At 40.1% G+C, this 19,084-nt stretch overlaps 1 protein-coding gene across 3 annotated transcripts in view; it reads left to right on the top strand.

The window, feature by feature from the left end:
• Rabex-5 (Rabaptin-5-associated exchange factor for Rab5) overlaps positions 1 to 19,084 on the top strand; it is an 82,354-nt gene that overhangs the window by 44,139 nt on the left and 19,131 nt on the right. For all 3 annotated transcript variants that reach the window (XM_071693256.1, XM_071693253.1, XM_071693254.1), the window contains exons 8-11: positions 3,197 to 3,456; positions 5,807 to 5,938; positions 7,986 to 8,096; positions 18,540 to 18,665. In XM_071693256.1, coding sequence (XP_071549357.1) covers positions 3,197 to 3,456; positions 5,807 to 5,938; positions 7,986 to 8,096; positions 18,540 to 18,665 — 629 coding nt within the window. The remainder of the gene's footprint in view (positions 1 to 3,196; positions 3,457 to 5,806; positions 5,939 to 7,985; positions 8,097 to 18,539; positions 18,666 to 19,084) is intronic.

The raw sequence follows: 19,084 nt of genomic DNA, 5'->3' as shown, positions 1-19,084 counted from the left end.
TGGTGTGAGGTGGTGTGATCGAGTAAGTAATGAAAGGGTAAGAGAGATGCCCGGTAATAAAAAGAGTATGGTTGAGAGAGCAGTAGAGAGTGTATTGAAATGGTTTGGTCACATGGAGAGAATGAGTGAGGAAAGATTGACAAAGAGGATATAATTGTCAGTGGTAGAGGGAACGAGGAGAAGTGGGAGACCAAATTGGAGGTGGAAAGATGGAGTGAAAAAGACTTTGAGCGATTGGGGCCTGAACATATAGGAGGATGAAAGGTGTCCAAGGAATAGAGTGAATTGGAACGATGTGGTATACTGGGGTCAAAGTGCTGTCAGTGGATTGAACCAGGGCATGTGAAGCATCTGGGGTAAACCATGGAAAGTTTTGTGAGACCTGGATGTGGAAAGGGAGGTGTGGTTTCAGGTGCACTACACGTGACAGCTAGAGACTGAGTGTGAATGAATGTGGCCTTTATTGTCTTTTCCTAGCACTACCTCACGTGCACATGGGGGGATGGGGGTGTAATATCATGCGTGGCAGGGTGGCGATGGGAATGGCAGCAAGTATGAATATGTATATGTGTATATATGTATATGTCTGTGTATGTTTATGTATGTATACATTGAAATGTATAGGTATATATGTGTGGGTGTCTATGTATATACATATGTATGTGCGTGGGTTGGGCCATTCTTTCGTCTGTTTCCTTGTGCTTCCTCTGATGCGGGAGACAGCGACTAAGTATAATAGAAAAAAAAATCTTTGTTTCACATAATACTGTGAGGTTGGAAGTATGTTGGGTGTTCTATGTTGGTAACACCTTTTTTGGGAAGATGCTGCATTCAAAAAAATGATACAAATATTAGGGAAGATTTACAGTATAACGCTAAGGAACCAGGGAGCCACACCCAAGGTGGTCCCAGTTGCTACTGCTGTCTCTTAGCCATGCATAAATGTTTACAAAGATTTTTGAATTGTGGTATTATTTTGTCATAATTCATTTTTCATATACTGTATATTTGTTTGTAAATGACTGTTTTATGATACTGTGCACATTAAATACTGAATTTAAGAGGTGCCAGTACACATTAAACACTGAATTTAAGAGGTGCCAATATCACTGTATATGATGTTTTTATTATTATTTTCTTAGACATTTTCCTTTCTTCATATTTTTCTTCATTTTAATTGTGTTGAGAATGATAACTTTAGATGAAAAAATGCAAAAGAGTTTAGAAATGTCATTAGAACACCATAAGGTCACTTCATAGATGACAATGTGAGCAGTCCATACAAACCTTTGTAGAAGATATTGGGTACTGGGTATTGAGAATGGTCCAGTTTACAAGTCAGTGCAAACAAATGCACACACTGCTCACAAGTAGAATGAGAAATGTCTTGCACACCATTTAAACCATTATACAAAGTAACAAATAGTGTAATTTTTGTGAATTTTTGAAGCTATGACTATATATTTGTCATTGGTGTATTTACAAAAGTTTTTTAGGTGATGGGAGATTCTCATCAGTGGTTCATTAAAGTTTTCAGCATAGAGGAAAAAGTGGGGTAATTATCATGAATATGATTCTGATAGTTGCGAGAACTCCTAGATGCATATTTCTCTCTAAAGTTGTAGGAAGAATTGTTTTATGGAAGATTTAGCTTAACATGGGCCTTCATGTGACACTCTTCACGTATAGCAATTGACATCCATGTAGCCTGGCTAGGTTCCAGGGTTAAGCCTAGATACTATATTGTGTAAATTCCAGAATGTAACCAAAATTAATCTTTAAGATTTCAGCCAGGTTCTTGTTCCTGCTGATCGTATAGTACTAGGCACCTTCCCAGTGCGTGAGTGCTACTCTTTGCATGTGAGAACGTGTTTGAAACTTTTATGCTATAAACTCTTGTTTTGAGAGCCTTACAGAGAGCTTTACTGAGGCCACCTGTATAAAAAGACCAAATGACGGTGAATCTAAGTAGAGTTTGGAATGTGTAAAAAGAGAGGTCATTATCTGGGAGGGCAGAGGTACAAAAGTCCCAATGATGATGTACGGATGTGAGTTACGGGCTATGCAGTAGGAAGTGAGAAGGGTGGATGTGTTGGAAATTGAATGTTTTAGGACATGTGTATGGAAGGAGTTTGATTGAGTAATAAAATGATAAGAGAATTTGGTTTGGTAATAAAAAGATTATGGTTGAGAAAGCTGATGAGGGTGAGCTGAAATGATTTGTACATATGTAGAGAATGAGAGGAGAGGTTGACAGATAGGATATACGTTAGAAATGGAGGGAACAAGAAGAAGGGGTATACCAAATTGGGTCTCTGTGAGAGTGAAATGCATGCAAGGCATAGATTGAATTGGAGTGCTTTGGTATACAGGGGATACGTTTTGTCAATGGACTGAACCAGGGCACATGAATTAGATGGGAGAAACCACAGAAAGGTTCATGGGGCCTGATTATGGGTAGGGGGCAGTAGTTTCAGTGCATTACAAATGACAGCTAGAGAATGGATGTGAGTGATTGGGGCCTTTCTTCATGTGTTCCTGGCACTACCTTGCTGATGCTGGAAATGAATAAGTATTGAGAAGTTGATTTTAAACTTAATGAATTTAGTAACATACTTTAGGCATTAACTGTCTTTAGATCTACTAATGTTATTTTTGGTGTATTCAACTTCCTCAGGGGTTTTGTAATCATTTTACCTTTGATTCGATTTTATCCTCATGAGGTTTACACACACATTTTAGGCTGTAATTTGTAATATTTTGTATAGTTTGTTGTGATGACTTTGTGTAATGCTGGCTTTTTTTGTATCTCTAACATACTGTTGGTAAATTGCATGTATAAGTGTATGTAATTTTTTAAGATGACTTGACATGTTGTAAATCTTTATGTATGCATGTTTAAAACTGTTCTAAGTAGTTATAGTTTCACATGATACAACATACAAATTGAAATATTTATTCTTATGAATATTTACTCCATTGTAGATAAATTTTTCAAGATCATTTTGGTGTTTCTGTGACAGTAATAATGTCTTTTATCAAAAAGTATAAATGTGCGTGGCACTAGCATAAGGTGTCTAAAGAAGACCCCAAGACCGTAGATCCCAAGTAGGTGAGGTCACCAGGGCCAATACCCTGAATGATTTAAGACAAACTTTTTTTTTCATGTACACACAGCTCAACTTTTTTTTTCCAGAATTGATTGAAATGAACAGTAAGAGAGTTCCATCTGATAAACTGAAATGTCTTGTCTCATCTAGTCACCATGTACTTAACCTTCTGAAGCAGTCAAGAGGAGGTGCTCCAGCATCAGCTGATGACTTCCTACCAGCTCTGATCTACTGTGTATTACAGGCCAACCCACCACTTCTACACAGCAACATTGCTTATATCACAAACTTTGCTCAGCAAAGTACTCTTCAGAGTGGAGAAGCTGGATATTTTTTCACAAATTTGGTAAGTATTTATTCTTGTCCATTCTAACTCAGATGCCATATGCTATGATACAGGGAGTGCAGCTTTTATTTGGACATCCACCAACAATAGTTTACTATGCAGATTTTTACATCTCAGCTTAAGCCAGAGTTCACATATTGATCTGCACTTAAGAGGTGGATGGCAGTAGGTTGGCTTCCTTGTGAGGGACTCTGACAGAGTTCCCTGAGATCCTCTCCTTCCCTCAATAGGTACATTACAGAGAGTTTTTATGTCCATAGAGTTCCCCCTCTTAATCATTTGTGTGTGTTTTTATACATCCCATTCCTCACCCACTCCCCTCACGTCATTTGCTCTCACCTTTTGCCATTCTATGCTGAATCTCTTCTGATACTTCCTCACACAAGTCTCCTTTCCAAGCTCACTTACTCTCACCACTTTCTTCTCTCCAACATTCTTTCTCTTTTTCTGAAAGCCTCTATGAATTTTCACCTTCACCTCCACAAGATAGTGATCAGACATCCCTCCAGTTCCTGGCGCTGCTTTGCTGGAGGGGGGGATGCTATTTCATGTGTGGCAGGGTTGCTATGGGAATGGATAAGGGCAGGGAATGTGAATATGTACATGTGTATATATGTATAAGTATGTGTATGTATATGTTGAAATGTGTATGTATATGTGTGTGTGTGTGGGCATTTATGTATATACGTGTATGTGGGTGTGTTGGGCCATTCTTTTGTTTGTTTCCTTGGGCTACCTCGCTAATGTAGGAGATGGCGATTAAGTATGATAAATAAAATGAAATATGTCTGTGTATGTAAATGTGTATATGAAGATATGTATATGTACGTGTATGTATATATGTGTGTATATGAGTGGGTGGGTCTTTTTTCGTCTGTTTCCTGGTGGTACCTTGCTGATGCGGGAAATGGCAATTGAGTTTAATAAATGTATATAAAGCATTCATCTAGCATTCATCTAGCCCTTGGGCTACCTTGCTAATGCAGGAGACAGTGACTAAGTATGATAAAAGAAAATAAATGAATAAAGTATTAGTGTGATGGCCTTGATTAAGGCCTCAATTGCCCGTGCTGTCACAGCTTCAAGAAAAAATCTTGCATGACTGCATCCCTGCATTTACAGCACTTTCACCTAAATTTTCTGTTCCCCTCTTTTATAATCCTCCTTGCCTTCTTTTTGATTCATCATGTCACTTTCCAACTCATTTACCTCTTCATTCTTCCTTACACCATACCTCCACTTATCCCTGATCCTCACCTCCACAGAAAATGCAGAATGGTCAAAATCTCTAAAGAATCCTTTCACAGCTTTAGCATCCAGCACAACATTTATCAATCTTTTTCCACTGCGAAAGCCATTCAAACTTTTGTTCTTCTTTCCTATCATTTCACATCCACATATATCTTTTAATTATCTTATGAAAAAAAGGGTTTGCAAGGAATAACCCCACTCAGCACAAACATCACAAGATAACTTTTATTCTCATGTACTTCAGGCACTTTTCATTTACCAACTAGCTTGCCAGTTTCATTACATACTACCTTTTACCACCTTTGCATTCAGATCACCCATTACAACCACCTTTCTCTTGTTTTCAAACCCATTTATGCATTCATTCAAATTTCTGACACTTTATGGTTGAAATCCCATTACTAGAACTTGACCATTTTTGACATGTGTACATATGACTGCATTCTGTACCATCCTGGTTTTTCCCTCATTGCTGTATATATATTATGTCTGGTTCAGTGAAATATTTTTGGAGTATTAGATTATCAATACCACTGTGCAATTCACTCATAAAGTTAGTGAGTAAATAATCTTTTTATGCACTATGAAGAGAGTGAGTTCTAAACTCATGGGGCTCCATTATTTTTAACTTAACCTTTGATGAAATTTTGCTGTTAGGCTTAATTAGTGCATTGTGGCCACCGCACAAAACTTAAGGGTTGAAAATAAAGAGTTGTGTGAATTACATGTTGTCAAGTGTCGTATGAGAGCTTGTGTTTGTCAGCTAAAGCCAATAACCCATGCAAATGTAAGACAGGAAGAGACAGCAACATGGAACTGGGAAAGGTACTTGAAAGGCATTAAAGTGCTGACCCACTGCACTTCCAGCACTAACAATTCTGATACCCAGATGGTAGTACTTCTTTGGTTTATGTTTGCCTGCCACCTATTACATATGTGTGTATGTGTGTGTGATTACCTGTTTGTGCTCTTGCATGCATGCACTTGATATAAAAGTGATTGTATTGATGTAGAAGTTTGCACGGAAGATTATATGAAATATTTTATAGAAATGAGATATATATGGGGAGATATATTGGAAAACATGTATATTCCTCAGTGTTGTGCAGTTGCCTTTATAGAAAAGTTGACCGCAGAGAGTCTAGGGTTGACGACAGATGAGTTTCAGCGATACATGTCAGGTGTAGCTCTTCCCCCTAATGCTCTCGAAGGGGATACTTGGCTCTGTGAGGTAAGTTGACAAGTTGTTCATGTAATTATTTTGCTCTTGTTTTTCCCACCAAATTTTCAGTTGGTGTAAAATGTGTAGAGCAGAAAGCAACTAAGACTTTGGTAACTAGTTGACTGTAAAATTGTAATTTTGAACCTGTCTGTGCCTGTTCCTAGTACTAATGTGGGAAACATTGAACAAATATGAAAAAAAAACCTTAGAGATATAGGGGAAAGCCAACTCTCAGACTTTGGGTTCATCAGTGGTAGAATAACAAGACTTTGTATGATACTTAGGTAAGAAAGATGACAAAAGAGAGGCAGGCTGGCCTTTAATCTCAGAATGCATGAAGTAGCATATCATCTTTGCTATATTCACCAGTTTAAAAAAAAAAATTGATCCAGTAGCTTTGTTGTCAACATATAACTTTTCTAATTGGTGCCATATCCATTTCTGTGTTGAATCATCATAAAATGGTAATCACATGGGTGCCTTGACATTGAAAATATTGGTATACCACCTACGGAAGCAGGCTACCAAATATCCCGAGAGAGGTGGCAGGACAACTACAGTCAGTTGCTGAATTGCAGTTGAATCCATGTAACCCCTTCAAGAAACTGGCATAAAGTTTACTTGTCTACTCTTCACCTCACTCATGTTTTTAACCTGTGATGCTTGATATATATCTTACTCTTCAGTTTTAATCATGAAATTGGTTACCTCAGCAAAACTTTATTTTGACACCTAATTTTTAAGTTTCCACGCATGCTGAAATGCAGTGATAAATTTCCAAGTGCATTGAATTGCTGTGATCAGTTTCCAAGCATGCTGAACTACAGTGCGAGTCATTTAACCAGTTGAAGGCTTGGTGAATTCGGTCTTTTAGGTGAGTAATGAAATTTTGCTACTGAATCTTGCTCAAGTGATTTAAAGATTGAAGCTGAGGTTGGTTCTATTCAAAATGGAAATGCAACAGTGTTTGTATTGACTTAACATTGATTCGGGGTTGCCTTTGCTGTAAATGAAAGTTTTGTCGGCTGTTCTGTGGGTCATTGATACTTCTACTGTCATTTTTCTCATACCTACTTCAACAGAGTTGGGTGTCTTGGTTCACAAAGCCTTTTTGGATATTGCAAAGATTATTGAAGTTCTGTGACAAATCCAAACCAATTTTGACCAGTGGTCCTGCTTTATGGACTCCAAGGATAGACATAGTATAGTTTCCCAGTTGTTATCTTTAATGGTGTATTTTGAAAATAATTTTGTTTAGTGAGTACCTTCTGGCTTTGATTACTTAGTTTAACCTGTTTTACTGCAGTTTTAAGGCAGAACTTTCAAATGATTATGTGATGCCTTTAGAGGCATTTACTGGGCTTGCATCAAAATTTTAGGAGAAATTCCAAGCACTCTTGTGTAAAATAACATGTCTCTGTCCTTAGACACTGATGCTGGCTGTTTCTTATTTCATGTACACAAATGACAGTAGCACATATTATGATTACATAATTCAGGCAAAGCCAATATATTAATGTACACCAAAGGTGTGGCTGCAGTTTCACTTGGGAATGAATAACAGTGCTCAGATTGGCAAATCTTGTGTTGGGTATTCTTGATAATGGACATGATTGGGTTAAACATGGGCTTTTACAGAAACTATCCATGTAAAGTTAAGGATTGTTAAACACTCTAGTGGCAGGTAACACAAGGATTACATGCTTGTGATCATGTTGTATTTGTACGCCAAGCATGGAAATTTCTTGCTGGGTTTTGTATTCACAGTACATATATCATCATCAGATTACAGTTGGATGCATATCCCTTCTCATATAATTTATACTACATTTCACAACTGAAGGTTTTGAGATAGAGTATGGATGTTGTATTTAGGGCATTACACTTAGCAACCTTATGAATGCTGTAAAGAACAACACGTACTCTACAAGCAAACTCAAAATATTTGAGAAAAATGTTTGTAAAATATGATGTTTGAATCTGGTAAAAAGCATTAATAGTATATACATTTCTTAATACTTTCACAGAAAATACTTATATTATTTGCTTTCTATAGGGAATGAGGATCATGCAACAGAACCTCAAGTCTCTGGATGACCTTCAGACACGCATGGATCGACTCATTACAGAGTCAGACTCACTAATGCAGGAGATGAATGATTTAGAGGTAATACTTATCAGTACTTTAAGAGAATGACCTGTGCCATTTTTCTGTAGAAAAAGCTCATTTCATCATTTTCATTTTTATCATCACCATTTTTTCTTTGTCTTGCCTGTTTTTGTTTGCTTACAGAAGTATACATATATACACCAGCATATTTGTCTTCCCCAGGCTTGAGATAAATGAAATCAGGTGTGTGGGGCAGGTAGTGGTGATGTTGTGGCACTGGTGAGGGTAAGGGTGTGGTAAAAAAGCTTTGATGAAGATTTTGGTCTGTTGAGGGCATTAGATAACAGATTCTTTCTCTCTTTCTCCCATGATTGGTTGTTTTAGATGATTCTAAGTTCAGGAAATTAATGCTTAAATGCTGTGAGGCTTTAATATAAAAAGTTCACCAAATTGGGAGTGGCAGGAGACATAGTATGCCAATATTTGTCATTTTTATGGCTACTAGATTTAGCATTGGTCACTTTCCATGCTTGGGCAGCATGGTTCATGACTCAATGATGCCTCAGACTGTAACAATGGGTAATGTCCAACCTCCACCACCCATCCTCCACCAACCCTCTAGAGGATCTTTGTCCATAAATGAGCTCTGTACCATGACCACAAAAGGTGGGTTAGACCAATAATAAGTACATAATTGTCACTTTCACTTCTGTTTCTTTCATTATAGAATGGGAAACAACATTTTAATGACCACACCCACCTCCACCCTTCTTCCACCAACTCTCCTTGAGATTTACACATGTACATAAGCACAATACTACAGCCATATAAGGTATGTTAGTGTTTTTATTCACATTCTTTTCTTTTATATGTATTTTTCTTTTGACAATGGAAAGCAAAGAAAAAAAATGAAGATTCTTCTCCCATATCATGAGTCACTTTCTGCAAGTCACTCATATTTCAAGGTTTAGTAATGATGAAAAGATATGTGAAATATCTTCATCACTGGTTGACTGTTGCAGATACATTAGTTGCACAAAGGGTGTGAAGGATGATGAGAGAGGTAGTGTCCAGACAAGGAAAAAAATCATACCTACAAAATCAAATTAATTATCTGTTTAGTCTTTTGTGGCTATTTGCAATTTATCATTAGACTTTAGCTTATCTATGTCTGCTTGGTAAATCATGTCTTTGTCTATGAATTCCTCTACTGCTGCTTTCACTGCATTGTCTTAATAGATTTTACTGCAATACCATCTAAACCTGCCGCCTTGCCGTATTTCATCTTCCATAAGGCTTTTCTCACCTCTTCATTTTCTTAACCAAACCATTCTCCCTGACCCTCTTACTTCGCATATCACTCTGACCAAAAACCCCTACATCTGCTGCTCTGTCATCAAACACATTCAACAAACCTTCAAAATACTCGCTCCATCTCCTCACTTTATCACTACCTGGTATCACATCCCCCCTTGCCCCCTTCACCGATGTTCCCATTTGCTCTCTGGTCTTACGCATGTTATTTACCTCCTTCCAAAACATCTTTTTATTCCTGTAAAGTTTAATGATTCTCTCTCACCCCAACTCTCATTTGCCCTCTTTTTCAACCCATGCACCTTCCACTTGGCCTTCTGTCGCTTTCTTTTATGCATCTCCCAATTATTTGCTCTCCTTCCTTGTAAGTATCGTCCAAACGCCTCCCTTTTCTCTTTCACTAACAACTTCTCTTTTTCATCCCACCACTCACTAACCTTTCTAATCTGCCCACCTCCCACCTTTCTCATACCACATGCATCTTTTGCACATACCATCTCTGCTTCCCTAATATACCCCATTCCTCACACTCACTGAACCACATGCACATATACATTTATTTTATTTTACTTTGTTGTTGTCTCCCGCGTTAGCGAGGTAGTGCAAGGAAACAGACGAAAGAATGGTCCAACCCACCCACATAACATACACATGCAAATACATACACTTCCATACACGCACATATACGTACCTATACATTTCAATGTATACATACATTTTTTCTTTTCTTTTTTTTTTTTCTTTCTCTTTGTCTCCCGCATTTGCGAGGTAGCGCAAGGAAACAGACGAAAGAAATGGCCCAACCCACCCCCATACACATGTATATACATACGTCCACACATGCAAATATACATACCTACACAGCTTTCCATGGTTTACCCCAGATGCTTCACATGCCCTGATTCAATCCACTGACAGCACGTCAACCCCGGTATACCACATCGATCCAATTCACGCTATTCCTTGCCCTCCTTTCACCCTCCTGCATGTTCAGGCCCCGATCACACAAAATCTTTTTCACTCCATCTTTCCACCTCCAATTTGGTCTTCAACTTCTCGTTCCCTCCACCTCCGACACATATATCCTCTTGGTCAATCTTTCCTCACTCATTCTCTCCATGTGCCCAAACCATTTCAAAACACCCTCTTCTGCTCTCTCAACCACGCTCTTTTTATTTCCACACATCTCTCTTACCCTTACGTTACTTACTCGATCAAACCACCTCACACCACACATTGTCCTCAAACATCTCATTTCCAGCACATCCATCCTCCTGCGCACAACTCTATCCATAGCCCACGCCTCGCAACCATACAACATTGTTGGAACCACTATTCCTTCAAACATACCCATTTTTGCTTTCCGAGATAATGTTCTCGACTTCCACACATTCTTCAAGGCTCCCAGGATTTTCGCCCCCTCCCCCACCCTATGATCCACTTCCGCTTCCATGGTTCCATCCGCTGCCAGATCCACTCCCAGATATCTAAAACACTATACATATGTATATATATATATATATACATACACAGACCTATATGTATTTACACATGTACATAATTCATACTGTCTGCCCTTATTCATTCCCGTCGCCACCCTGCCACACATGAAATGACCATCCCCTCCCCATGCATGCACATGAGGTAGTGATAGGAAAAGACAATATAGGCCACATTTGTTCACAGTCAGTCTCTAGCTGTCGTGTATAATGCACCGAAACCTTAGCTCCCTTTCCACATCCAGGCCCCACAAAACTTTCCAGGGTTTACCCCAGACACTTCACATGCCCTGGTTCAATCCATTGACATCACATCGACCCCACTAAACCACATCGTTCCAATTCACTCTATTCTTTGCACGCCTTTCACCCTTCTGCATGTTCAGGCCCTGATTGCTCATAATCTTTTTCACTCCATCTTTCCACCTCCAATGTGGTCTCCCACTTCTCCTCGTTCCCTCCACCTCTGTCACATATATCTTCTTTGTCAATCTTTCCTCATTCATTCTCTCCATGTGACCAAACCATTTCAAAACACCCTCTTCTGTTCTTCTCAACCACACTCTTTTTGTTACCACACGTCTATCTTACCCTTTCATTACTTACTCGATCAAACCACCTCACACCACATATTGTCTTCAAACATCTCATTTCCAACACATCCACCCTCTGCCGCACAACTCTATCTATAGCCCATGCCTCGCAACCATATAGCATTGTTGGAACCACTATTTCTTCAAACATACCCATTTTTGCTTTCTGAGATAATGTTCTCACCTTCCACACATTTTCCAATGCTCCCAAAACTTTCGCCCCCTCCCCACCCTGTGACTCACCTCCACTTCCATGGTTCCATCCGCTGCCAAATCCACTCCCAGATATCTAAAACACTTCACTTCTTCCAGTTTTTCTCCATTCAAACTTACCTCCCAATTGACTTCTCCCTCAACCCTACTGTACTGAATAAACTTGCTCTTATTCACATTTACTCTCAGCTTTTTTCTTTTACACACTTTACCAAACTCAATCACCAGCTTCTGCAGTTTCTCACTCGAATCAGCCACCAGCGCTGTACCATCAGCGAACAACAACTGACTCACTTCCCAAGCCCTCTCATCCACAACAGACTGCATGCTTGCCCCATCCATAAACAACCCCATCCATAAACAAATTAAACAACCATGGAGACATCACGCACCCCTGCCGCAAACCGACATTCACTGAGAACCAGTCACTTTCCTCTCTTCCTACTCATACTCATGCCTTACATTCTCAATGAAAACTTTTCACTGCTTCTAACAACTTGCCTCCCACACCATATATTCTTAATACTTTCCACAGAGCATCTCTATAAACTCTTATCATATGCCTTCTCCACCTTCCAGAAATAGTACATACAAATCCATTTGCTTTTCTAAGTATTTCTCACATACATTCTTCAAAGCAAACACCTGATCCACACATCCTCTACCACTTCAGAAACCACTCTGCTTTTCCTGAATCTGATGCTCTGTACATGCCTTCACCCTCTCAATCAATACCCTCCTATATAGTTTCCCAGGAATACTCATCAAACTTATTTATTTATTTATTTTGCTTTGTCACTGTCTCCTGCATTAGCAAGGTAGTGCAAGGAAACAAGTGAAAGAATGACCCAATCCACCCACATACACATGTATATACATACACGTCCACACACGCAAATATACATACCTATACATCTCAACATATACATATATATACACACCCAGACATTTACATATATGCACATGTATACAATTCATAGTGTCTGCCTTTATTCATTCCTATCTCCACCCCGCCACACATGAAATAACAACCCCCTCCTCCGACATGTGCACGGGGCAGTGCTAGCAAAAGACAACAAAGGCCACATTCGTTCACACTCAGTCTCTAACTGTCATATATAATGCACTGAAACCACAGCTCCTTTTCCACATCCAGGCCCCACAGAACTTTCCATGGTTTACCCCAGACGCTTCACACGCCCTGGTTCAATCCATTGATAGCACGTCGACCCCGGTATACCACATCGTTCCAATGCACTCAATTCCTTGCATGCCTTTCACCCTCCTGCATGTTCAGGCCCTGATCACTCAAAATCTTTTTCACTCCATCTTTCCACCTCCAATGTGGTCTCCCACTTTTCGTTCCCTCCACCTCTGACACATATATCCTCTTGGTCAATCTTTCCTCACTCATTCTCTCCATGTGACCAAACCATTTAAAACACCCTCTTCTGCTCTCTCAACCATACTCTTTTTATTACCACACATCTCTCTTGCTCTATTATTACTTACTCGATCAAACCACCTCACACCACATATTGTCCTCAAACATCTCATTTGACTTGTCCCTCAACCCTACTGTACCTAATAACCTTGCTCTTATGCACATTTACTCTCAGCTTTCTTCTTTCACAAATTTTACCAAACTCAGTCACCAGCATCTGCAGTTTCTCACACGAATCAGCCACCAGCGCTGTATCATCAGCGAACAACAACTGACTCACTTCCCAAGCTCTCTCATCCACAACAGACTGCATACTTGTCCCTCTTTCCAAAACTCTTGCATTCACCTCCCTAACAACCCCATCCATAAACAAATTAAACAGCCATGGAGACATCACACACCCCTGCCACAAACCAACATTCACTGAGAACCAATCACTTTCCTCTCTTCCTACATATACACAAGCCTTACATCCTCGATAAAAACTTTTCACTGCTTCTAACAACTTGCCCCCACACCATATATTCTTAATACCTTCCACAGAGCATCTCTATCAACTCTATCATATGCCTTCTCCATATCCATAAATGCTACATACAAATCCATTTGCTTTTCTAAGTATTTCTCACATACATTCTTCAAAGCAAACACCTGATCCACACATCCTCTTCCACTTCTGAAACCACACTGCTCTTCCCCAATGTGTTGCTCTGTACATGCCTCCACCCTCTCAATCAATACCCTTCCATATAATTTCCCAGGAATACTCAACAAACTTATACCTCTGTAATTTGAGCACTTACTCTTATCCCCTTTGCCTTTGTACAATGACAGTATTCATACATTCCACCAATCCTCAGGCACCTCACCATGAGTCATACATACATTAAATAACCTTACCAACCAGTTAGCAATACAGTCACCCCCTTTTTTAATAAATTTCACTTCAATACCATCCAACCTCGCTCCCTTGCCAGCTTTCATCTTCCACAAAGCTTTTACTACCCTTCTCTGTTTACCTAATCATTCTCCCTAACCCTTCCACTTCTCACACCACCCTGACCAAAACACTGTATATCTGCCGCTCTGTCATCTAACACATTCAACAAACCTTCAAAATACTCACTCCATCTCCTCACATCACCACTTCTTGTTATTACCTCCCAGTTGCCCCCTTCACCAATGTTCCCATTTGTTCTCTTGTCTTATGCACTTTATTTACCTCCTTCCTTTATTTACCTCCTTCCTTCTTTGCACCTTTCTCTTGAACTCCTGCCTCTTTCTTTTATACATCTCCCTCTCATTTGCATTATATCCCTGCAAAAATCGTCCAAATGCCTCTCTTCTCTTTCACTAACAATTTTACTTTTTCATCACACCACTCACTACCCTTTCTAATTTGCCCACCTTCCACACTTCTCATGCCACAAGCATCTTTTGTGCAAGCCATCATTGCTTCTCTAAATACATCCCATTCCTCCCCCACTCACCTAACGACCTTTACTCTTACCTTTTTCCATTCTGCACTCAGCGTCTCATGGTACTTCCTCACACAAGTCTCCTTCCCAAGCTCACTTACTCTCACCACTTTCTTCATCCCAACATTCTCTCTTCTTTTCTGAAAACCTCTACAAATCTTCACCTTCGCCTCCACAAGATAATGATCAGACATCCTTCCAGTTGCACCTCTCAGCACATTAACATACAAGTCTCTCTTTCATGCACCTATCACTTAACACGTAATCCAGTAACGCTCTCTGGCCAACTCTCCTACTTACATACGTATATATATATCTTTTTAAACCAGGTATTCCCAATCACCAGTCCTTTTTCAGCACATAAATCTACAAGCTCTTCACCATTTCCATTTACAACACTGAACACCCCATGTAGACCAATTGTTCCCTCAACTGCCACATTACTCACCTTTGCATTCAAATCATCCATCACTATAACCCAGTCTCTTGCATCAAAACTACTAACACACTCACTCAGCTGCTCCCAAAACACTTGCCTCTCATGATCTTTCTTCTCACGCCCAGGTGCATAGGCGCCAGTGATCACCCATCTCTCTCCATCCACTTTCAGTTTTACCCTTATCAATCTAGAGTTTACTTTCTTACACTCCATCACATACTCCCACAACTCCTGTTTCAGGAGTAGTGCTTCTCCTTCTCTTGCTCTTGTCCTCTCACCAACCCCGGACTTTACTCCCAAAACATTCCCAAACCACTCTTTTCCTTTACCCTTGAGTTTTGTTTCACTCAGAGCCAAAACATCCAGGTTCCTTTCCTCAAACATACCACCTATCTCTCCTTTTTTCTCATCTTGGTTACATCCACACACATTTAGACACCCCAATCTGAGCCTTTGAGGAGTATGAGCACTCCCCGCATGACTACTCTTATTTCCTCTTTTAGAAAGTTAAAATACAAGGAGGAGAGGGATTCTACCCCCCCACTCCCATCCCCTTTAGTCGGCTTCTAAGACACGTGAGGAATGCGTGGGAAGTATTCTTTCTCCCCAATCCCCAGGGATATACATACATATACATATCAACATATACACATATACATATGCATACAGATGTTCTGGAAGGAGGTAAATAAAGTGCGTAAGACAAGGGAGCAAATGGGAACTTCAGTGAAGGGGGCTAATGGGGAGGTGATAACAAGTAGTGGTGATGTGAGAAGGAGATGGAGTGAGTATTTTGAAGGTTTGTTGAATGTGTTTGATGATAGAGTGGCAGATATAGGGTGTTTTGGTTGAGGTGGTGTGCAAAGTGAGAGGGTTGGGGAAAATGATTTGGTAAACAGAGAAGAGGTAGTAAAAGCTTTGCGGAAAATGAAAGCCGGCAAGGCAGCAGGTTTGGATGGTATTGCAGTGGAATTTATTAAAAAAGGGGGTGACTGTATTGTTGACTTAGTTGGTAAGGTTATTTAATGTATGTATGATTCATGGTGAGGTGCCTGAGGATTGGCGGAATGTGTGCATAGCGCCAATGTACAAAGGCAAAGGGGATAAGAGTAAGTGCTCAAATTACAGAGGTATAAGTTTGTTGAGTATTCCTGGTAAATTATATGGAAGGGTATTGATTGAGAGGGTGAAGGCATGTACAGAGCATCACATTGGGGAGGAGCAGTGTGGTTTCAGAAGTGGTAGAGGATGTGTGGATCAGGTGTTTGCTTTGAAGAATGTATGTGAGAAATACTTAGAAAAGCAAATGGATTTGTATGTAGCATTTATGGATCTGAAGAAGGCATATGATAAGAGTTGATAGAGATGCTCTGTGGAAGGTACTAAGAATATATGGTGTGGGAGGCAAGTTGGTAGAAGCAGTGAAAAGTTTTTATTGAGGATGTAAGGCATGTGTACGTGTAGGAAGAGAGGAAAGTGATTGGTTCTCAGTGAATGTAGGTTTGTGGCATGGGTTTGTGATGTCTCCATGGTTGTTTAATTTGTTTATGGATGGGGTTGTTAGGGAGGTGAATGTAAGAGTTTTGGAAAGAGGGACAAGTATGCAGTCTGTTGTGGATGAGAGAGCTTGGGAAGTGAGTCAGTTGTTGTTCGCTGATGATACAGCGCTGGTGGCTGATTCATGTGAGAAACTGCAGAAGCTGGTGACTGAGTTTGGTAAAGTGTGTGAAAGAAGAAAGTTAAGAGTAAATGTGAATAAGAGCAAGGTTATTAGGTACAGTAGGGTTGAGGGTCAAGTCAATTGGGAGGTAAGTTTGAATGGAGAAAAACTGGAGGAAGTAAATTGTTTTAGATATCTGGGAGTGGATCTGGCAGCGGATGGAACCATGGAAGAGGAAGTGAATCATAGTGTGGGGGAGGGGGCAAAAATCCTGGGAGCCTTGAAGAATGTGTGGAAATCAAGAACATTATCTCAGAAAGCAAAAATGGGTATGTTTGAAGGAATAGTGGTTCCAACAATGTTATATGGTTGCGAGGCGTGGGCTATGGATAGAGTTGTGCGCAGGATGGTGGATCTGCTTGAAATGAGATGTTTGAGGACAATATGTGGTGTGAGGTGGTTTGATCGAGTAAGTAATGTAAGGGTAAGAGAGATGTGTGGAAATAAAAAGAGCGTGGTTGAGAGAGCAGAAGAGGGTGTTTTGAAATGGTTTGGGCGCATGGAAAGAATGAGTGAGGAAGATTGACCAAGAGGATATATGTGTCGGAGGTGGAGGGAATGAGGAGAAGTGGGAGACCAAATTGGAGGTGGAGAGATGGAGTGAAAAAGATTTTGAGTGATCGGGGCCTGAACATGCAGGAGGGTGAAAGGCGGGCAAGGAATAGAGTGAATTGGATTGATGTGGTATACCGGGGTTGACGTGCTGTCAATGGATTGAATCAGGGCATGTGAAGCGTCTGGGATAAACCATGGAAAGTTCTGTGGGGCCTGGATGTGGAAAGGGAGCTGTGGTTTTGCGCATTATTACATGACAGCTAGAGACTGAGTGTGAACGAATGGGGCCTTTGTTGTCTTTTCGTAGCGCTACCTCGCACACATGAGGGGGTAGGGGGATGTTATTCCATGTGTGGCGATGGGAATAAATAAAGGCAAACAGTATGAATTATGCACATGTGTATATATGTGTGTATATATATGTGTACATTGAGATGTATAGGTATGTATATTTGCGTGTGTGGACGTGTCTGTATATACATGTGTATAGGGGTGGGTTGGGCCATTTCTTTTGTCTGTCTCCTTGCGCTACTTCGCAAATGCGGGAGACAGCGACAAAGCAAGATAATAATAAAAAAATATGGATACACAGACATACACATATATACATCGACATATTCATACTTGCTTGCTTTCATCCATTTCTGGTGCTACCCTGCCCTACAGGGAACAGCATCACTTCCCCCTGCTTCATCGTGGTCGCAACAGGAAAACAGACAAAAAAGGCCACAATTGTTCACACTCGGTAAAGTCTCTAGCTGTCATGCGTAATGCACATCCATTCATATGCATTATTTTGTTGTTATGTGTAATGCATCAAAGCATAATAAAAGAATATTAGAAAAATCTTGAAAAATCATCATGTCTAAATGAGGTGTATCTCATTGTTATGCAGTCATTAGCACTAAAATGGCTTGTCTATCTGATGTTCACTGCAGCCTGTATAGGAGTAGAAAGCCTGCAATATCCTTGGTTTGTTAGTAATATTAGAACATTTAACTTATACATAATTTTTACCCAAGAAAGCTCTCAAACAGAGCAAATTATCATCTTGCATTTTTTTATATGGAAATGTTTTGGAAGAAATTCTTATTAGCATGAATGAGCAAAGAAGATGAATCTGTAAGATTGAGCAGATGTAAATTAGGGTTATTTGTGAAACAGTAGATAACTGGAATCATATGGAGGACAATAGTGAGTAGTACATAGAAGTTCATTGTGTCCTTACACTGACATACCTCACAGGAAAACGTGTCCCAAAAAGTCGCAGAAGTCATTGAACGAACACCACTAAATATTCGTCCTCGACGTGCTAACATCGATGAGGAAGTTCCAACATCAGAACTCCTGCCACCTCCCCTCATACCACAGGTGAGTAATCTGTCTGGGACCAAGTAGAAAGTTATGTATTGTAACTTGCATTGTTTTTAGATTTTCTTTTTAGCTGAGATGGCATGGGCAGCTTAGCCCCTAGTCAAAGCCATACCATTAATGATGGAAGGATGGAGTGAAAAAGATTTTGAGTGATAGGGGCCTGAACATACAGGAGGATAAGAGGTGTGTCAGGAATAGAGGGAATTGGAACGATGTGGTATACCAGGGTTGACGTGCTGTTGATGGACTGAACCAGGGCATGTGAAACGTCTGGGGTAAACCATGGAAAGGTCAGTGGGGCCTGGATGTGGATAGGGAGCTGTAGTTTTGGTGCATTACACATGACAACTAGAGACTGAGTGTGAACGAATGTGGCCTTTTTTGTGTGTTTTCCTGGCGCTACCATGCTGAAGTAG

This window comes from Panulirus ornatus, chromosome 55 (genome assembly GCF_036320965.1).
Source record: "Panulirus ornatus isolate Po-2019 chromosome 55, ASM3632096v1, whole genome shotgun sequence".
In the NCBI taxonomy this organism is placed as follows: Eukaryota; Metazoa; Arthropoda; class Malacostraca; order Decapoda; family Palinuridae; genus Panulirus; species Panulirus ornatus.
Note: the sequence above shows the minus strand (reverse complement) of the source record. Positions and strands in the feature narration are given on the sequence as shown.